Genomic DNA, 19,290 nt, shown 5'->3' on the forward strand with positions numbered 1-19,290 from the left:
CAAACCAGGCCAGACCTTCCGCTCCTGTTAACTACAAAGTCAAAAGGACGGGATGCTGCAGCTGTGCTGTCCTTGAGGTTCAAACGTTTTTTTTTTTCCCTCTATTGTTTTGGGTCTTTTTCAAGACACTATCACAGCACAGTCAGCAACAGCTATGGCTGCGTGAAGCTTTTGCTAGCGAACCAGTGGCCGGGTCACACTACGACCTTGATCTCAACTGAGGTCTCTGGAATTCAGGAGTTACCAACCCCACTCTAAACAACAAAAGTCAGGGGACTGACATGGAGAAAAATCATAACAAAAATATAATTTAATAGATGCCTGGATTTGTTACTTTATCTTCATGTTTTTATCTTAAAGAATGTAATCTGGGACACAGCTTTGAGCTTTTCTCTACAGTCACAAGGGCTGGAAAACTAAGCGAAGGAGCAAGTATTTTCTAACTATCTTAGGCCCAGCCTTAAGGGGAGCAAAACCTTGCCCTGAAGCTCACAGAGACATCAGAATATTTGACAGCGTTCATTACATTTATTTGAGATTTCATGAAATTCCTTTTAATGTAGTATTCTAGCAATAACAGAGTGGGTGACACACAGTTCAGCTCCTGCTTTCCAAACTCGCTTTACTTCCATGTCTTCTCCATCCAACCTGCCACCAGCATCTGTTGCCTTGCTCACTAACACAGCCAGGATTTACAAAACGGCCCTGGGACGCCTTCACCACATCTGGGAAAGCTTCTGCCCTTTCACTCTCCTGCTCCCCTTCCCTGAAGGTCCAGTTTAGCTGGGCACCACATGACATCCCACACCAGCAACACCAAACAGGGCAGAGATGAAAGCTTTGGACGCACAGTCCCATGACAACTTCCAAGCTCCAGGGGAAATCCTCAGGGAGGGTGGATGAATGCATGTGAATTGAAACCCATCCCGGCGCTGAGCCCTGAGAACGGAAACCACTGAGCTTTGTGTGGTTCCTGCAACAGCAAACTCACCAAACCTAAAGATTCCCCAGTTTCCCACCGCTACCTAACAGCACCGTTGCTTCTGTTACAGCATAATTATGTTTACAACAGCCCCCACGGGCCCTGTTCAAATCCAGGGCGCCACTGAGCCGCTCACAGGACAAATTTAACGAGAGAGAAGGCAAAAAAAAAAATCATGAACCAATTCAAGACTGACTGTAAGCAGAATACGCTCATTAAATGGAAAGAGCCACCAGGCAGGGGATACTCCTGCTTTACCACACGTCCAGCTCTACCAGGGCTCCAGATGCGACCAAAGTTGTCTCTAAACTGCAGCAACTCCAAAGACACTGCTGCTTTCAAAAGTTCAAGCTCACTCAGCTTTGTGAGACACGAGACAAGCTCAGATCAGCTGGGACTTCGCTAAGGGTCGTGCACATTTATCACATCTTAGTTATAAACGACCTAAAGTTAATTTCACTGCCCCTCACTAGCCTAAAGCGATTTACTTCTTGCAGCCATAAAGACTCAAATCAGCGAAATACTTCTACACGTTTCTGTCTCTCTATTCCAAAAAGCACATTAGCACCAGCTTCATTTTAAGGTGGCTTCGTTACTAGGCTTTGAGTCGAGAAGGGACTGACATCACGGTTGGTGAATAGGTGCAGAATAAATATTGATGCGAACACGCAGAGTGCAAGGAAAACACATAATGACAAGCAGTTGTCACTTCTACCAGCCTCTACTCTCTCCCGCACCGCACAGCCAGTCGCTGCCTTGGCAGCAGCTCACTCACAACAGGATTTCATCCCGGAAGGTCAGCAATCGCTGCTGCCACCAGCCAAGGCTCAGACACGGGGCTGCCCTCCCTTTGGAGTGGGCAGGAAAAAAGGACTTTGCTGCCCTCAATAAAGCAGGCACAACTCTTTGATTTTACCATTTTTATTCCAGTCTTTGTTTATGTTTACTAAGGTATCTTATGTTTGCTAACATATCTTAAGCACCTCCCGCAAGCAGTTGGGAAAGGCTCCCACTGTTGGATACCAACAAAACGATGCAGTTATTTGGTAGCTGAACACATCTATTATCACGGGCTGGATGTGCACTCAGCCATGAAGACAGGTGAAAAGATCAAGTGCGAGCCCTCTCCCACCATAAAATGGAGAGAGCCGCACTCTCGGTGGGAAGGCACAACCCACCACCCTGCCAGAGACACCAGTTCACTCCATACAGGACTCCCCTTCTGTGTGCTAAATGCTGCCCAAGCTCACGCTCCCCCAGGGCATCAGCGGTACCAGTTTTCAGCTGAGAGGACCCAGAGCTCTAAAACAAAGCTGAGGTCCTGTACCAACCCAGTGGGAGACACGAGACGCCCCATACCCAGCTCCCATCGCTCCACCACACTCCCACCAGCAACCTGGGGGCATCAGCACAGAGGAGGTAGCTATGCAGCAGCCGGGTGGCTACTGCTGGCCCCAGGTCTCCTCCCACACTGCCAAATGAGCAAAGGGCTTTTGGCTGCTGCCACGTCGGTCAGGCAGGAGCTCAGCGAGGGGAAGGCAGTGGTGGGTTGTGCCCGGTGGCAATGACGTTCTGGACATTGCTATAGCTGCTCATGGCGCTCAGCTTCCCTCAGAATAACCTACAGTCTTATGTGTGGAGCAGCAAGGTGGGTCTGGAATAAAATAAACCTACAAACACTTAATCAGATGGTATATTTGGGTTTCAAAGCAATGCCCAAGAGGCAAGGCCAGCATCTGGAAGTGAGCGTGCGTCACAGTGGCTTTTAACAGCCACTTCCAGGAAAGCAAGAAAGAAGCGAAGTGTGTCTGATTAGATAAACACACATCATTTCCAACAGTCTAAAGAGTCGTTAATTATACACCTCCGTCCTCAGGTGCTTTTGTACATTTGCAATAGCATTAAACTGCTGGCCAGAAACCATTAATCTCTGATCTGAGAAAACCTGCCTTCCCCTTTGTTAATTTAATATACGTAGTCAGCTGAGACTACCCCAGCAATTAGGGCACGCAGAACAATTTGTCTTTTTCAGTTGTTTTGATGCTGGTGGTCCTCTGTTACCATGCGGGTTTCACACTCTGTTGAGCTAAGAGAGGAAGAAGTTAAGAGATACAAACTCAACTTCAGAGTCAAACTCAGCTACTTTCTTACAGAAAAGTAAGGAAGCTTTGGGGCCAAACATTGGCCTCAAAAAAGCCCGTGGTTCCACCACCCCCATTCACCGTGAGCTGTTCCACCGGTGGAGCAAGCAGCACCATTAAAACAAGCAGCTAGAAGAATTAAGAGGCTACCTATCGGTCAGGGCTACCGTAAACCAGGTCGGCACAGGCAGCAATTCCCATCACGTGTGTGGGAGCTTCTCCCCTTCACTCCACAGCAGACAGGCTGGGTAGCCTGCACATGCCCATCTTCCAGCAAGAGCAGAGAGATTTCCATACTCACAAGCACCCCACGACAGAAGGAGTCACATTAGCTTCCTTTCTCTGACCAGGACATTCCCTCAGATGGCTCCAGACGTAACTTTCAGTCTCCTCCAAGTAATTTTTCCCAGAAATACCTGCAGCACCACCTAATACTCAGCAAAAGTTCAACTCTGCCTCTTTCTTCCCAATGCTGATCAACAGTGGCGGCGGCAGCAGCCGTGGATGCAAAAGATCGAGCAGCTGAAAACCTGTGTCTGTTCCTCTGGAAGGTTTTTTCCTCTCTCTCCAGTATTTATTGGCATGTTTACCAAGCCTACTGCAGAGTAACGGAAAACCTCAGGGGCATTTCTAAATGCTCTCTCTGTCTTCAAGGTTTACTGAGGTCTCTATTAGAGCAAGTTGAAACCTTCTTGTGAACATCAGCTGAGCAACGCTACTGACTGGCTGTATTCATACCTTGTTTTCCTGGAGCTCCTCGGATGTTATTCTTTTCACTGCTCAGGCTCAGGGCTGTTGTTTCTTTTTTAAATATTTTTTTTCAAAATCTCCCCCTCCCCCCCACCATGATCTCAACACCACCATGAACCAAGGAGATTTTTTTTTTTTTTTTTTTTAATTTTGCTTTTGCAATTTGGTTCCTGAGACGAGTTTAACGGTTTTCACATTCTTGTATTTTAAAACTCAATGAAGGAATCACCTCCCTCCCTGGAAGGGGGCAATGGACTCCGCGGAAGGGAAAGTTCACTGCAACAGAGCAGAAGGTGATGCTTGTGTGCTTGCCTGCATGCACGTGAGAATCCTTGCCTCCCCCAGCTCCTTCATATCCCCCCATCTCACAAATACTCCCTATTCTTCTGTCTTTGGGACACTAACACAATATATCCTCGTGTCAGATACCCACTTAGACCCATCTTTTTTCTGTCTCACATCCCCACCCTGCAGAGATGGGGACAGCCCTTCAGCACATCCTTGTGCTACCTGTGATGATATGGATACAGGAACCTTTATCTACAATCTCTACAGTCAGAAGTTTGGTGGCACGTGGTCCCTACTTTCCTTGGGCTTTTTAAGCTGATCGGTGTAGAGCTACACTGGGCTCCGCATGTCTGATGGAAAGGCTAAACCAGAGAGCTGACGTGGTGCACACAGCAAACACAGCATCTTACCCCCCCATTCTTCTCCTGTCCCCTTGCTATCTGTCACCGGCTCCATACTGCCTGGAAGGGCAGGATCAGTATGGTCTCTGGAGGGAAGGACTCTATTCCAGGTCCTCCAACAGGCAAGTCCTCAGTTTTCAGGATGCAATTAGAGGAAAGATGCTCACGTAGCAGAGATTCTCTAGCAACACCTTGCTACAAAGTGAGACGTAGCCACAGAAAACAGAAGGAAGTGTTTTATCATAGGATGGTGATGGGATCATCCCATGTAAATTTGCAGTAGGGCAAAGGCGGGTAGACAGCGTGGGCAGAGTTTTGTTCCTCTATGGACAGTCTCCATATCCAGCTGGTGCTCCTGAGATTTCAGAGTTGACAAGATCGAGCAGAACGCGTGTAGCAGCGATTCAGGGAGCCCTGCCAGGAGCTCTCATCAAGTTGACATGCGCTTTGATAACTCCTAGGCTCTCCCCCATCTGCAGCAGCCTGGAGAGCTGCCTACTCCATACCTCTTTGAGACGAAGCGAACCCCCCCAACACAGATCAAGCGACAGTTCTATTTGCAGGCCAGGAACATGCTGCAGCCCTCTGGGGTGGCTGTACCAGAGGAAGCAGAATTAAATCTGACAGCAGACTCCACAGAAGACCAACAGGGAAAGGTTGTACGGCCAACATCGTTCCCCCTCTGTCTCCAGCGCTCCCGGCTGAGCAGCACACACAGCTCAGCGGTGGCAGTTGCCCCACGGAGCACAAGCTTTGCACCCCAGAGAACACGGCAAATCTTGGCATAAGCACTTACTGTATTTTCATGAAAAGGTCATTTCTCTCTGTACCTGTATTAACTAAGATACTGACTTGTCTTCTGGGTGAGTTCTTGCAGCCCAGGACAGTGTCTCCCCCAATTTGTACAGACCCCAGCATTTCAGAACCTTGATTTTGGCAGACAATCCTAAATATTTTTCAATATGATTAAATTAGACCAGACAGTTGTTTGGGATGGGAAGACTGGTCTATAAACCCTACCAAGCTCAGAAGTGACCATGGAGATACGATCTAGCAATCCAAATGCTCACAGAGCATCTCAAATCGTATGCCACTGACATCTAATCAGGAAAGCTCTGTCAATCTACTGCTCCATTATTTCAGCAAGCTCCTCAAAGAGAAAAGGCAGGGGGGTGGGGAGGAAGCAAGTACAGCAGCAAGAAAAGAAAGGAGGGGAAAAAAAAAAAAGGCAAAAAAAGCAGCCTCCAGTAGGACAAGCATCTCATTTAAAGCTTTAATTAGTCTTCAAACACATAATGGGTTCTGGCAGTATAAATCCACTTGACCTCTATCATTGCCAGCATGTGAATGATAAACGCTAGTATTTGTTTTCCCGGTTGTTACTGGGATAGAACAATACTTTTCTCTAAATAGAGAAACCAAATAATATCAGTTATTTACGGTGACTGCCATAAAATGCTGGCACCAAGCTGCGGTGTGTCAATCCATGGGAAGGACCATCTGCTTACCCCCAATCCTTTAGGACAGGAAAGGACAAGAGGAATCCTGACAGCTCTGGCCCCTTCTGCGTCTGAAGATATGGCTACATGGGCAAAACAATGTTTTTCTCTCTATCAGTTATTTGAGGGCTTTTCCGCCTGCACAGCGTGGACAAAAGCCAAGAGCAGGTATGGCTTACAACAGAAAGGATAGTACACATGAAAATAATAAAGTCAACCCGTAGGCTAAGGGCCAGGGAAAGCCGTGGAAAGGCTGTTTTCAATGTGGTGTCACATCAGACTTCCTCAGGAATGCTTTGGTCTCGTGCAAGGCCTCCATCCTCAGCTCTCCACTGTCAGAACTGGGAGCCAAAAGGAGAGGAATGAAACCCCTTCTGCTGGGAAGATCGGGCTCCAGCATGTTTGCTCTGACATGCTGTATTCATTGGCACACAGACAGCACACAGCTGAGCAAATATCAACCTTCCAGACAGATCCTGAGCACTACAAAAACCTTCTCCAGAATAACAATTTTGCAGATTTTTTCCTCCATGGTAAAACTGTTTCTTTAAAAAAAAAGTATATACAAAATGCAGTAATAAAGAGAAGTTAGTTTTGAATCAAGATGCTCATTTGCCTGGTTTGGCAGAAGATGCTTTGCGTATACGTCACCTGAGTTTTGCATCCTCTAGAATCCAGTCTGACAGCTGAACAACTGGCTGAAAATAGCAGCAATGTTGCACATCTGCACGGCACCCCGGAGCCCCTTGACATTTGCCCGATGGCACTCAGGGTGAGCAGTGAGTACCGAGGCTTCTCAGAGAGGGAGAGGGAATAAGGAGACACTCTGGACCACATGCCAGACAAGCCTTCTCATTCACATGGAAGAGAAGACTTGGAGCAAAAGTCCTCCTTGGAGATGGCACAAGTGAGCTACTGTCCCCTAGTGGGGGCAAAACCAGCGTAGCTCAGGACAGCTGCAATCTTTGAGTGAGAAGGGGATCCTACATCTTGTGGCCATACAAACTATTACCAATTGCCATGACATCAGGCACATCTTTGATTCCGCTTTTCCCCCCACGTGTGCAATGGGCATTAGCTTTTCTCTAATTGAGCAAAGGTGGAATAAGGCTTATTTGCAAAAAAGTATTGGTAATTCAGGCCAAAGAATGAAATATTTCAGTATGTGTTTGCAGGATCTAGAAGACGCAGAGTGCCCAATCAAGCAACACCTAACAGATAGTCAAATACAAGCCTTGGAGCTTGTGGGAAGCTCCAAGAGGAGAGGAGGCCTCCTATAACCGTAACTTTCTCCAGGTGATGGTCTGCTTAATAGATTAACAGTTGTGGGGACAGGAGGATTTTCTGGGAGATAAACTGAACTGGGTGGAGCAGGCTGAGAAGAGGCATGTAACCTCAGGGCTAATTTAAGAACAGCCATGAAAGGCTTGGAAGGAACACCTGGCTTTCTTCTAAGAGCAGGATTTTCTCTGCCAGTATATAGCAGAGCCTCATGACATCCCATTTTCCATTATCAGCTTGTGTTGAACAAGCAGAGATCAAAAAGAAACCCAGTTTCAGCTAGAAAGTGACACACGGTGATTAACACAGGCAACATCTCCAGCAGCTAGACAAGCCCAATTACAGCAGCTGTGTCCTAAACACTGACTCAGGGAGGGCAAGGCAAAGAGCAACACGCCTGTCAGAGCCTTGCAGTGATCAATCATGCACAGCAAAATCCTCTAAGAGGAGGGGCAATGTACTTGATCCCCCCTCCTGGATGCTGTTGTGAATCAGACACCAGCTTGCAGCAGCCAGGCACTTTCCAGCTACCGAACATAGCTGGTCACCCTGGGCTTTGAATCCACGAGGTCTGTCTCTACAAGCTGCCGGGTCTCTTTGATAAGCAAAGGTCTGCCGCCTTGGTGCTCATCCCTGCCAGGCTAGGGGCCAGCCTGGCTGCTGAGTGAAGGAGTATGGGTCCTGAGGTCAGTCAAGAGATAATGGTGACTCATGCTGAGGGTTTGGCCTTGCTCAGTGAAGTGCCAAAGACGACCATGATCATCCATACAAAAGCCTTTGAGAGATAAAAAGTCTTTCTATCTGGGTGAGAAAGAGAACTTTCTTCTTCTTGGTCCCTTTCTTGCTCTGTGCTGCGAGGAAACACAGTAAGCAGAGGCATCTTGTTCCTATTAGTAATACTGTACTGTTAGACAAAAGATCACCGTAGCCATAGGCATTTCCCACACCTTGGCTACCAAAGGAAACTGTCTGTGGAAAGTGCATTCAGGAAGGGGGCAGCACCCACCAGAGCTGGGACGGCTGCAGGAGCCTGGAACAGCAGCCAAGGGGAACTTCAGGCTTCCCAGCCTGGAGCAGGAGTTTGCGTTAGGAACTGACAATTGCCAAAGAGTTAGCTCTCCCCACAAGAAGAGATCCCTTGATTTAATGGATGGCTTTGCCAAAAGCCACGTTGTGCCTTCTCTGCCACAGGCTTCAAGAACTGGCCTCTTCCTCATCCTCCTTTCCAGCACTTACAGCCTCCCCTGGCATCAAGGTAAAACAAGCACCCGAGTTTCCTTAGCACAACATCCTCTCCTCCAGTCCTGGGGCATCTCCTCTGCTGTGAGCTGAGAAGTCTTGTGTACTTTACATTGGTGCTGGGAAGGAGACCCGTGTACAGAGCAAGATGAGAGAAGAACATTAAATCCTTCTTAACACTTTGAGAAGAATGTTTTAAAACTTTATAAAGCCGATACTGGGGCAGTCTGAACTGAGTGCTAAATTACTTGGTTTAAATCCAAATGACTCAGAGGTTCATCCCCCCCATCAGAGCTGCTGGAATGATTTAACAGCTGTAATAGCACAGGTTACTCAGATTTGGAAAAGACTCATTACAAAGATAATGAAGAGGCATCATTTAGAAGTCCTAAATCTTCCCCCATGCAAGCAGCACTCCTGTCCTTCCTGCCCTGCTCCCTTAAGCATCACAGCAAGGACCACCACAGACTCAGGTCTTTTTGGACACCTTCCTGCAGGTGCCTTACTGGGAGGCACGTGGGAATATTTGCGCTAGCACTCCTCTGAGCTCAGAAGCTAAAGCTCCACTGAGCATCTGTTAGAGCACAGTAACATGACCAGACCACTCTGCATTCTACCTTCCACTTGGCCAAAAGCTACTCTGCTTCAGTCAACAACCTCATCCATCAAAACCCTGCATAAGCAGGTACAATTAACCAGCACGGCCTCGGGCATTCATTTTCACAATGAAAAAAGACCGAGCTGCAGCACATCAGCTCTTGGGAAAAATCAAATATAGTTGAGGATACTTAATATTAAGCAATTTCAATTGCTACTATGCTTACTTGGTCTGGCCAATAAGAACAGGGCAGGATCCATGCTGAAGCCGCTAGCGATGTGACCCCCTGTAGTCATCTGTTGAGCGGAAGGCAAGTCCTACATAGACACCAAAATCACAGTTGCAGTGAGCAGGGTTGTTCCACTGTCAGGACACTGGTCTCGGAGGGACATATCTCTCAGCCATCACCCAGCACAGTCCTTTGCAGAAGGGTTGAGGAAACCATGGAGAAGGAACATCCCTGTCCCTGGGCAACATCCCAGCACAGGCTGGCATGGGTTAGCAGCACTGCCGCCTCCCTGCTTTGTGTCAATAGAGGGCTGGTCAATCCAGCATATTTCAGCAGCCCTAAACACTTCTTAAATACTTCAAAGATATTTAAAGCAAGCAAACAAACAAAAACAAACAGGCTGGGAAACATAAAAGCAGGTTTCTTCTATCCCTGTCTAATTGATCCAAGGGTTCAAAAGATTCCTGTGAAGAAGGCAGGCTCAAAACTGCATTGAAGATGCAAAGACCCACACTCAAAGCCACACAGAGCTGATTACTGCTCAGGAAGAGGGGTTTCATGCCCACCCAGGCTCAGCTGCCCACTTCACCACCTGAGAATACAACCTGAGGCATGGCTGTCGCTCACGCACAGATGAGCAGGACCCAGCACGGAGGCTCCTGAACACCAAAGCAACGGACTCGCCTTGTGCCTACCCTTTTGCAGCAGACGATGTGCAGAGAGCAGGGGAAGTCAGGCTCACAGCCGAATCCTTTCCTGCCCTCAGAGCTTGTTAAGCACAGCTGGGCAGCAGTGTCTGCGTACTGCAAACAGCACAGAAACCACGCCAGGAACCAGCTTGCAATGCTCTGAAAGCATCTACATGCCAACCCCTTCTGGAACATCTGCATCCCTCCCCACCTACACCCAGCTGCCAGGAGAGGTGTTGCTCAGTGTCTCCTAACAGTACAGATGCTATCAGAGATGGCGGCTGAGGCTGACACGCTGCTGAGAGTGGAAGAAAAGCAGCCCAGAGTCAGTTTTCACTTTGAAGAGCTGACAAGGAGGAACTGAAGAGGAGAAAGCTGCAAGGCAGCATCTGTTCAGTGTACATCGGAGACCCGTGGACGGCCCAGGCAGGAGCTGCCACCAGGCTCGGTCTAGGAAGGGCTCAGCTCTGTGCTCCTGATTCACTGCTACCCCCGAGCACTCGACACAGCCAACCCCTTGCTGAGCAGATGCTGAAACCTCAGCCCAAACCTATTGATCTAGAAAAGGGCAGCCAGCGAGGCTGGCACTGGCAGCCAGCGCTCCCAGCCCATGGCCAGCAGCTGTGCCGAGGGCAGAGCTGGCCGTTTGCACCGTGGGACACCTCCCGGCACCAGGCAGCGCTTCTTGTTGTTCACAATTACCTTCACCGCTACAAAACAACCCCCTTATAGGCACAGCAAGTTCCCTGACTTCTCTCCAAAGGTAAAAGCCTACCAGTACAATACGCTTGCAGCGTGTGAAAGAGGGCGAGACCAGTTTTCAGGGCCACATTTTTGTGTGTTTGGAGAAACAGACACAACCTCTGTTTATTTGCTTCATGTTTTAGCTACTCTCCAGCTTCTTTCAGTTTGTTTCTTCAAGCTCTCTGTTGTTTGCATTTCTTGACAAGGTCGTTGCTTTCACAAGACTTTTGCAGCACTGTCCCACTTCCCTGGCCTCCAGCTTTGTCTTCTGACATCCAATTGCTCTCAGAATATTAATTGAAGTCACAAAGAGCTCAGGAAGAGGAGCCAGAACAGCAGAGGAAAACATCAGACACTCCTTCCTCCCCCAGGCCCCCGGCAGAGGGCAATGCCCAAGACTTAGTAGCAAAAGTAACCTGTGAAGGACATTTTTCATAGTCTTATGGTCTGGCTCAGGGTTTCTCAGCCAACAGTACAGATTTTCCCAGAACTCAAGTTTGCTATGAAGCTTTATTCTACTTGCTTGATGAAATTAACGTGTTTTATAACATGCATGCCCCATCAGATGATTTTAGCATCCTTATGAATATGCAGACATTTTATAACCTTAAGCAGAGCAAATAATCTGAGCGGAAAAAAATCCGAAAGCTCTCCTCACCACGAGATTTGTTGACATCAAAAGGCATGGCTGGTTCAGAAGTCAACTTGAATCTCAACTCTCTCACCTGCTTCCTATTACAGAAGCAGATGTTCCTCTTGCTGTAAATTGCTGCTATTAATAATATAAATAATTATGCTTTTCTAATCATTTAATAGGTGCACAGGAGGGTACTAAAGTTCCTGGCAGTCATTAAATACACCTCCCTTCTTTTCAAGGGCTGAGAAACAAGTCGGTGGCCTCTCTTATCCTCCACTGCAGTTCAGAACAAGAGAGCTGAAGCCAGAATAAAAGCTAAGGAGAAATCAAGGGAGGCAGGCTCCTCTGCAGACGCATCCTCTCTGCAAATCTCTCCATGGGCAGCACCTTTCCCACCTGAGATTCATGCATCAGAGCCCGCACGTGATTAAGCACTGCGCCACTTATGCTCCCTTCCTCACATGAGACACTGCTGCACAGCCCCAGCTGATTTTTACCTCCCCAGCGAGTTCCCAGGACCCGTTGAGGGGCAGCACCCGCCACGTCCCGCCAGCTGCAGAAGCCCCACTCTGCAAGGGAACCTGCCCCGGTCCCTCCCTCCCTGCACTGCAAACCTCAGTCATTTGCTGGTTTTCCTCCAGAGAACGCTTTATCCTTCTGTTGACAACAGCCCCAGCCTTGGGAACATGAGCAATGACACCGCAGATTAACGAGGTCACTGCAACCTCCAGCGAACACTGCCCTTGACCATGGCTGCTCAGCCCCTCTCTTCCCACCCTCCAGCCATCACACACACAGACTGGCATGGTTCTGGCTCTGTCAGATGAGAGAAAAATCACTATGGCTCCAGATATTACCACAGCACAGGCACATCTGGATCACTGGAGGGCAGTGAGCAGCCTGTGGGCCACACGCTGGCTCTGCCTTGCCCTGCCTCACCTTCAGAGTTAAGCCCAGTGACCAACCAGGCTCACCACGTGCCTTAACCAAAAACTCCAACTCTTCAGTGCCACGCGCTCTCCACGTATCGTGCTGCAAGATGCCATCAGTGGGGCCGTGCCAGGGAGACAGAGGGGCTGTGTCACCCCCCAGGGCGTTCTCCCCTCAGCTCTCCCCAAGAAGGGCTCTGCTCAGACCAAGACCCTCCCTGACCCCCAAGGCACACTGTCGTGCCTGCAAGTGGGACACCAGACCAATCCATAGCAGGTTGTGTTCAAGCTAAGATTCAACAGAGAGCGTGTTATGAGAGCAGAGATTCCCTTACTTTACTTTTTTTTTTTTAATTCTTTCCAGCTAAGAACAGGCTGTGCACTCCTGATTATGCAGTCAGAGCTGCAGAGCCCCTCTTCCAGATAAATATGGCCTGACTTCTTCCTGCTGTGGCTCTTCCACGCAACATGCTCACGCATTCAGTCAAGCATGTCTCGGCATGCAGTGCTCGCGTGCCCAGGCAGTCCTTTGGGCCCCCCTGCGCCCCTCCGTTCCCCAGCCCGAGGGACCTGGCGCCCCACCAGCTCGTTTCCTCCACACTTCACTGTCCCAGGAGCAGCAGTAACATCAAGGTTAATTTCCTGTTCCCCTTTCAGAGCAAAACAATTGGCCAAAAGGAAGCCCCTAACGAGGTGCCAGGAATGAACAGAAGGCCCTAGCCAATAAGTTTCCCAGCAGTTATAAAGACGGACCTGACGTGCAAAAGGGAGGCTGGGGCAGCCGCTGTGGCCCACACACCGTTTGAGGAGACAGCTCAGTTCCAGTGCAGCTCCTGATGGGGCACAGCCGGGTACGCTGGCTCTCTCGCCCACAGCTCAACTGCTCAGGAAGAGATTTAGCACTGACGTAGCAGGCTACACCTTCAAGATCAACACAGAGAGCAGAGGCGCACAGCCAGCCTTTCTCCCTCCCAGAACACTGCGCCTCAACCCAAGCGTCATCTTCTCTACGCCAGTTCTACCAAGAGGAAAGAGAACACACCACCTGAGAAAACATGGTTGCATTAACCAAGGTCATATTTAATCAGCCGGCACCTCCCGGAATGCAGTTTCGTCTGTGTGAATTAATAAGTCTGTCCACAACGACAGAGCAACCAGCTGGAAGTGCCCCATGCCAGGCACCCACAAATGTCTGCAGTGGGCAGTTCGAGGACAGGCAGACGGTTCCCGAGCTGGGGACACACGTCAGGCTGTCCATGCTGTGGCAAGGACTCAGTTGTGCTCTCCTGCTCACTGGCGAGCAGAGGCAGAATGACCCAGTGCGGCAAGTAAAGCCATTTTGTCTGCTGTGACCAAGTCTTGCCACATCTTTGTTTCCAAGTTGGGTGTCACTGCAGGTGTTCCAGGGGTGAGACAGCACCCAGCCTGCTGATGCCCACAACCTGCCTTCAGTCCTTGCTGTAGGCTTGTTCCTTGGGTGCTAATCAGAACGAGAGCAGCCAAAATTCCCTGCCAGTCACCTTTTGAAAGCTTGCTTTATCAGTCAAATCAGTTAAAAGGGCCCTGCAGAGCTTTAAGAGAGACAAAAACTGATTTGCTGCTTGGCACATGGAATTTCATTCCCAATGCAGATTAATTCCGTTAACTCGTTCTGTGCCCCTTTTTTGGGGCGGATCCTTCCCTGCCCTTGCAGCTCTGGAAAGCACAGAGCAAACAGACCACAGTCTCCTTTCTGGTAAAGGCACTAGAGAGCTCATCTTCCTCCGACATTCATATGCCCTCCCACGTTGCCCACTAGCAAACACCTCCCCTCCCCACGCACCATACCACATCCTTCACGAGAACTTTCAATGCCAGGAAAAGCTCAAAACTCACCTTGTGCTTCATAGCCAGAATAGTGGTGAGCTGTACCCGTGTCCTCATCCCCGGGGCCCAAGCCAAGGGCTGACTTAAGCTGGGCCATGTTCACCTGTGCTGTCAGCTCTCCGTTCCGGTCCCCGATCTACAGGGTGAAAACCAAGAGGGCAGCTGGTTAAAAGGCAACAAGCTCTAAGCAAACAGCCCCTAGCAAAGGGTTTGCCAGTCGCATATCAAAGCAAACACAGCCAGCCAGAAGACAGCTTGGAGACACCCTGAGAGACCATACGGCTCAGCTTTCAACACTAAAGCAACTCTCCAAAACCATTCCTCAGTGGTAATTTGGGAGAGGGGCCACGCATGCCGTGCTGCATACTGGTGGCATCTCAAAATGCATTTCGGCAAAGTTCAGTACAGGCAACTGAGGGGGCACAGCTCACCCACTGCTACAGAACTGGGACAGAGGTAAATGTGCACATCTGGGTCTGTCCTGGAGCTGCACATGGCTTGTCACATCGCCCCAAAACTCTCAAACCCCTTCCTCAAGTATTTCCATAGTTACCGAGCACCAGGGAGCCATGCTACTATCAGCCACGTGGGCAATGTCACACTTAGGGCTTGGATGCTCTGAGAGCCCTTCTCTCCCGGCTCAGGCCCATACAGCTTTGAGTTGTGCTAGTGATCTACCCACAAAAGACTCCAAAATCTTTTGGGAGTCCAAGTTTTTCCAAATTCCTATCTCTCACTGGCCTGAGGAAGATGATGTTACTACTGTTCCTGAAGAAGAGATCTTTTCCAGTGGCTCCTGCTACTTAAAATGGGGAGTTATAAGACATGCTGCTGGGCCCTCCTCAAATTTTAACCAAAGAAGAAAATTACTGTGCTGCATATCACCAGCAAACACAGAGAGATCACTCAGAAATAGTCTCTAATCCTTAGAGGAACAGCAGCCTCTGTTACAGAGGAAGACCTTGGCTCTTCCCTTGGAGGGCCTGACTCCCTATTAAATGCCTTGCAACAGCTCTTTTGTGGTCCTTCGAGATAGACTGCGGGGTGAGTCGTCCTAGAACAAAATCATAAATCCCCACATTATTTATGACAAAGCCCCAAGCACTAGTAAAGGAAGGCAGATCAAACGGCTTATCAGGCATAAATCCCCTGCCAATTACAAGAGATTTGCTGTTGACATCATCTCCCGTGAAATTACTATGTCCTGGTGAGGTCTCACAGTCCTTGATGCTGTTCAATGCTTCCCTGACTTCCACTCATTCCAGATCCTCTCCAAGGCCCTATTAACATCAGAGGAACAGACTGGCAGGACAATGATCCAAGGCAGGACCTTCCACACACACCATAGCAGAGCCCTGTCTTCTGCCCTCAGCTCGGATGTCTCCGTTTCCCAGGAGCCCCCTGCCACATGCAGAAAAGGCAAAGGTACTCCAGAGCAGTGTCAGAGCTGGGGCAGCTTCCAAGGTTTTTAGGTACACATCCTTCACTCCAGCTGTTTCAGAAGAAATTTTTCAGTAACCTCTGATTAGCCTGCAGCAGCTTCCAACGTGCTTACCCTGAGCAGATTTAATTTGGATTCAAATATAACCACGAGATTTATGCTAGGGTGGAAGGGGGAAAGGGTGATGGGAAGTGAGCCGAATGCGTTAGTGTGCAAAGGTTTAACTTCACATTTTTCCTGGACAAAATGCTCGTGCTTGCCACAACAGCACAAGCAGCTCACTTGGCTCCCAAGGCTAAAATAAAACATCACCTTTAGAACAGAATCACTAACCGCTAGCAGCTAATGCAGGCTCTCCTCACAAGCGGACAGTCTCTGCACTGCTCCATAATTAACGACATGGGGGAGTTTATTAGCCACCTGCCACGAGTAACCTACTCCTGACATGCCCTGTAATCACAGCCATCACCCCAGAACGAGAACACCACTGTGAACCCCCACCCCGCTGGGTTTCCCCTCCACCCCCAGAAGCCACCAGGACCCAACTCCTGCTCCTGTCCTCCCCTCGCCCCTCATCTGCACCCCACATTGCCGACCTGCCATCTGGCTCTGAGTAATCAGCCCCGCGCTGCAACAGTCCTAGCAGACTAAAGCTGGAAAAGTTAATTTGTCCTAAAACGTACAGGGCCAGAGAACAGTATTTCTTCTGCATGTCTGATAAGTATAATTAAATACATAATAAGGCTGGTATGCCAGCCCTACCTCAAGACTTAGCCAACCTAATAGACAGGCAGGAGAACACACAAAGCACTTACATATGGTGATTTCAGTTAGTGCTTCAATAGGGCAATTTCTTCATCTGGGGAGGACTAAAGAGGCCACGGCTGATTTCCTCATAACACACTGGAAAGAGCAAACAATGGCATTCTTGCTTTCTGTACTTCTAAGCCACGTAAAAATGCCATATGTTTTTGCACCAGGAAAGCTGCAGCTCGCTGGACAAGGACATCTGTGGAAACCAGAGTAGCTGGACGCCTGAAACCCCAAATGGTGCGGGAGCAGTACAGGGCTTCTGGCTGCACTCATCCAGCATCAGCCGTCGATTGCGTTAGGAGAATGCGAGAGTTTACCACCTCACAGCTTCACTGAGAGGAAATAAGTTGTCACACGTTCACTCTGTTGCAGTGCAGAATACAGCAGGTTTAGAGCACCCAGCCACCAGGTAGAAGCCGGCCCTGTTTTCTCCAGGTAATTAACTTGCCAGCAAATCGGGTCAGACCACAGGGAGAATCACAAGGTCCATCTCAGCCAGGATCTCTCAAGCCTTGTGCTCAGGAAAAGGGGGTTTTACTAAACAGACTGTTCACACCCGCTGCGTGCACACCACCTTGGCCAGCAGACCAGGCAAAACTAGTCCCCGGGTCCTTTCTCACCCAGGAACATCAGTTAAGAGCAAGGTACAGCGAATGTATTAGCGGTAATTAAGAGGAAGGCTGGGAGCCTCCCATAAAAAGAATATTTTCCAGGCAGGCTCTGCAGTTCCTAAAGACACCATTGAAACTGCACATAGACAAGGGCTTTCCAGAGTAGTCACAGCAAGAGAAGAACTATATTAATATAACTTATTGGCATAACATAAAGTCTCTCATCAGGGAGGACTGGGTCCCCTCTGATCCGAAGCAGCTTCTCTTACCTCTTGGGAGATTTCAAGATGTTTCCTTGCAAAGTGCAAAGCTTGTTCATGGTTCCCCAGGGAGACATAGGCATTTCCGAGACTCCAGCAGGCTCTTCCTTCTCCCACCCTGCAAAACAGGAAACTGTCAACCACAGAAATGCTGGGCAGAACCCAGCAGCACAGCAGCTCTTTCAGGGCCTCCTCGAGAGCACCAACAGCCAGGCCTCCTAGCAATGCTTTCAGCTACAGAGTGTTCTACAAAGGAAAGTTAAATGCACCGTACATCTTAAACTCTTCTTATGCTGAGATCAGTAAGATGAGGGAATGAGCAATAGCCTCAGAAGTAGACCTGCACCCACAGTGGCGAAAAGCTAAGCAGTGTAGCAATGGCCCAAAATGGTTCAGCTTCATTTGTGAGCACCAGCCTGAGGGCAGAAGCCAGAGCTCCTGTCCAGCTTCCACCCTCACACCGCAAAGATTCCTCTCCAGAGATGCACAGTGCATCAAGAAGATGTGTAACATCCAGCCCTTCAGTCCAAGAACAGCCCAGAGATAAATTAGCAAGAACGTGGCAAGGAGAGAACATCGCGGGCATGCAACGTTCTCCTGCTAAACACCAGCACGGCATCGCCCGGAACGCATGTACAAACTGAAACTGCATGCAACAGCCAAGCAAACATTGACCTATTTCCACAAGGTCTCCAGGGCGCTGCTTCTGGTTTTCAGAAGCCAGAGAAAGCGGGTGAGCGTGAAACCTGCCCGAGGCAGCCCTTGTCCCCTGTCCCCGACTGCAGCCCACCCAAACCAGACACCCAAGTATCTCTGGAGCGGGTTTCAGCACTTGTTTGCACGAGCAGGCAGGGACCTACTGCTCATCAGAGCCTGCTCAGCTCTGCAAGCAAGCAGATGTGGGGGGTGATGGGATAAAAAAAGCACATGGGGGCGCAGGGGGAGGTTCAGCGTGACTGCAACTCCCTTTTCAGAGGTTTGGGCGGGTTGATCAGCATTTAAACATTTTTCTTGTCACCCTGTTCAATACCTTCTGCTCATAGGGTGTGTTCCCAGAAATGCAGGAGCCCACAGGCCTGCACCCCCACAGCATGATTCACCCTTGGGTGGGATTATACCTTCTCTGAGCAGATCCTGCCCGGATAGTGCCACAGAGCTTCCATTTTAATGTCTCTGCTCCATCTAGTGGAGGACACCCAGCTTCCCAAGAGTCATCAGCAGTAACACTGCACAAGGTGGCTGCAAAGTCACTTAAGCTGGAAGAAGGGTCCAGGATCACAGAGAGTGTATCCAGGAGAAAGGAACCAACCTTTCTTAAAAAAAAAAAAAAAATTTTTTTTAAATTTAAAAATTATGCCAAGCCTCCTGAAGAAGAAGGAATGAGGCCAAGAAGCAAAACATATCAACTCCACAGGATCTATGTAACATCATTTGTTTCTACACGGAAGTTTCCAGCATCATCTCAGAGCAACAGGACAAAGCATCATGTATGTATGTACGCCCTAACCACACATGTTCTGAGGAGGACACAATTTTTGTGAACTTGAAGGAGACTTAGAGAGGCCCTTGGGTAAACCAGCAGCAGCCTAACGGCAAAGCGCTGAATACAATGCATTTTCTTGAAGTACCTCTTATTAGAAATCTCACTCAGCCCACACAGGCATAGCTTTAAGGGCACCATCTCCAGCTTTAAATGACACGATAAATGTGTCAATCATGTCACATTTTTGACAGATGACTGGACTAAGGCTGCGTTCTGAGAGATTTCTAAAGACTTCCAAGAATACATGCCATTGCTGTTTAGCCACAGCAGTAGAGAACAATAAATCTACAGGGAAGGGTCAGTGCTGAGCCCACCGGCACAGAAACACCATCTCCTGAGGCAGTCCCTT

At 49.1% G+C, this 19,290-nt stretch overlaps 1 protein-coding gene across 4 annotated transcripts in view; it reads right to left on the reverse strand.

Moving 5' to 3' along the window:
• The window catches only part of GPSM1 (G protein signaling modulator 1), a 79,609-nt gene that overhangs the window by 30,089 nt on the left and 30,230 nt on the right, over nucleotides 1-19,290 (reverse strand). For all 4 annotated transcript variants that reach the window (XM_054220139.1, XM_054220144.1, XM_054220141.1 and 1 more), the window contains exons 8-9: nucleotides 17,408-17,516; nucleotides 14,283-14,409 (exon numbers count right to left, since the gene is read on the reverse strand). In XM_054220139.1, the coding sequence (XP_054076114.1) occupies nucleotides 14,283-14,409; nucleotides 17,408-17,516 (236 nt within the window). The remainder of the gene's footprint in view (nucleotides 1-14,282; nucleotides 14,410-17,407; nucleotides 17,517-19,290) is intronic.

Source organism: Rissa tridactyla, chromosome 14 (assembly GCF_028500815.1).
Source record: "Rissa tridactyla isolate bRisTri1 chromosome 14, bRisTri1.patW.cur.20221130, whole genome shotgun sequence".
Taxonomy (NCBI): Eukaryota; Metazoa; Chordata; class Aves; order Charadriiformes; family Laridae; genus Rissa; species Rissa tridactyla.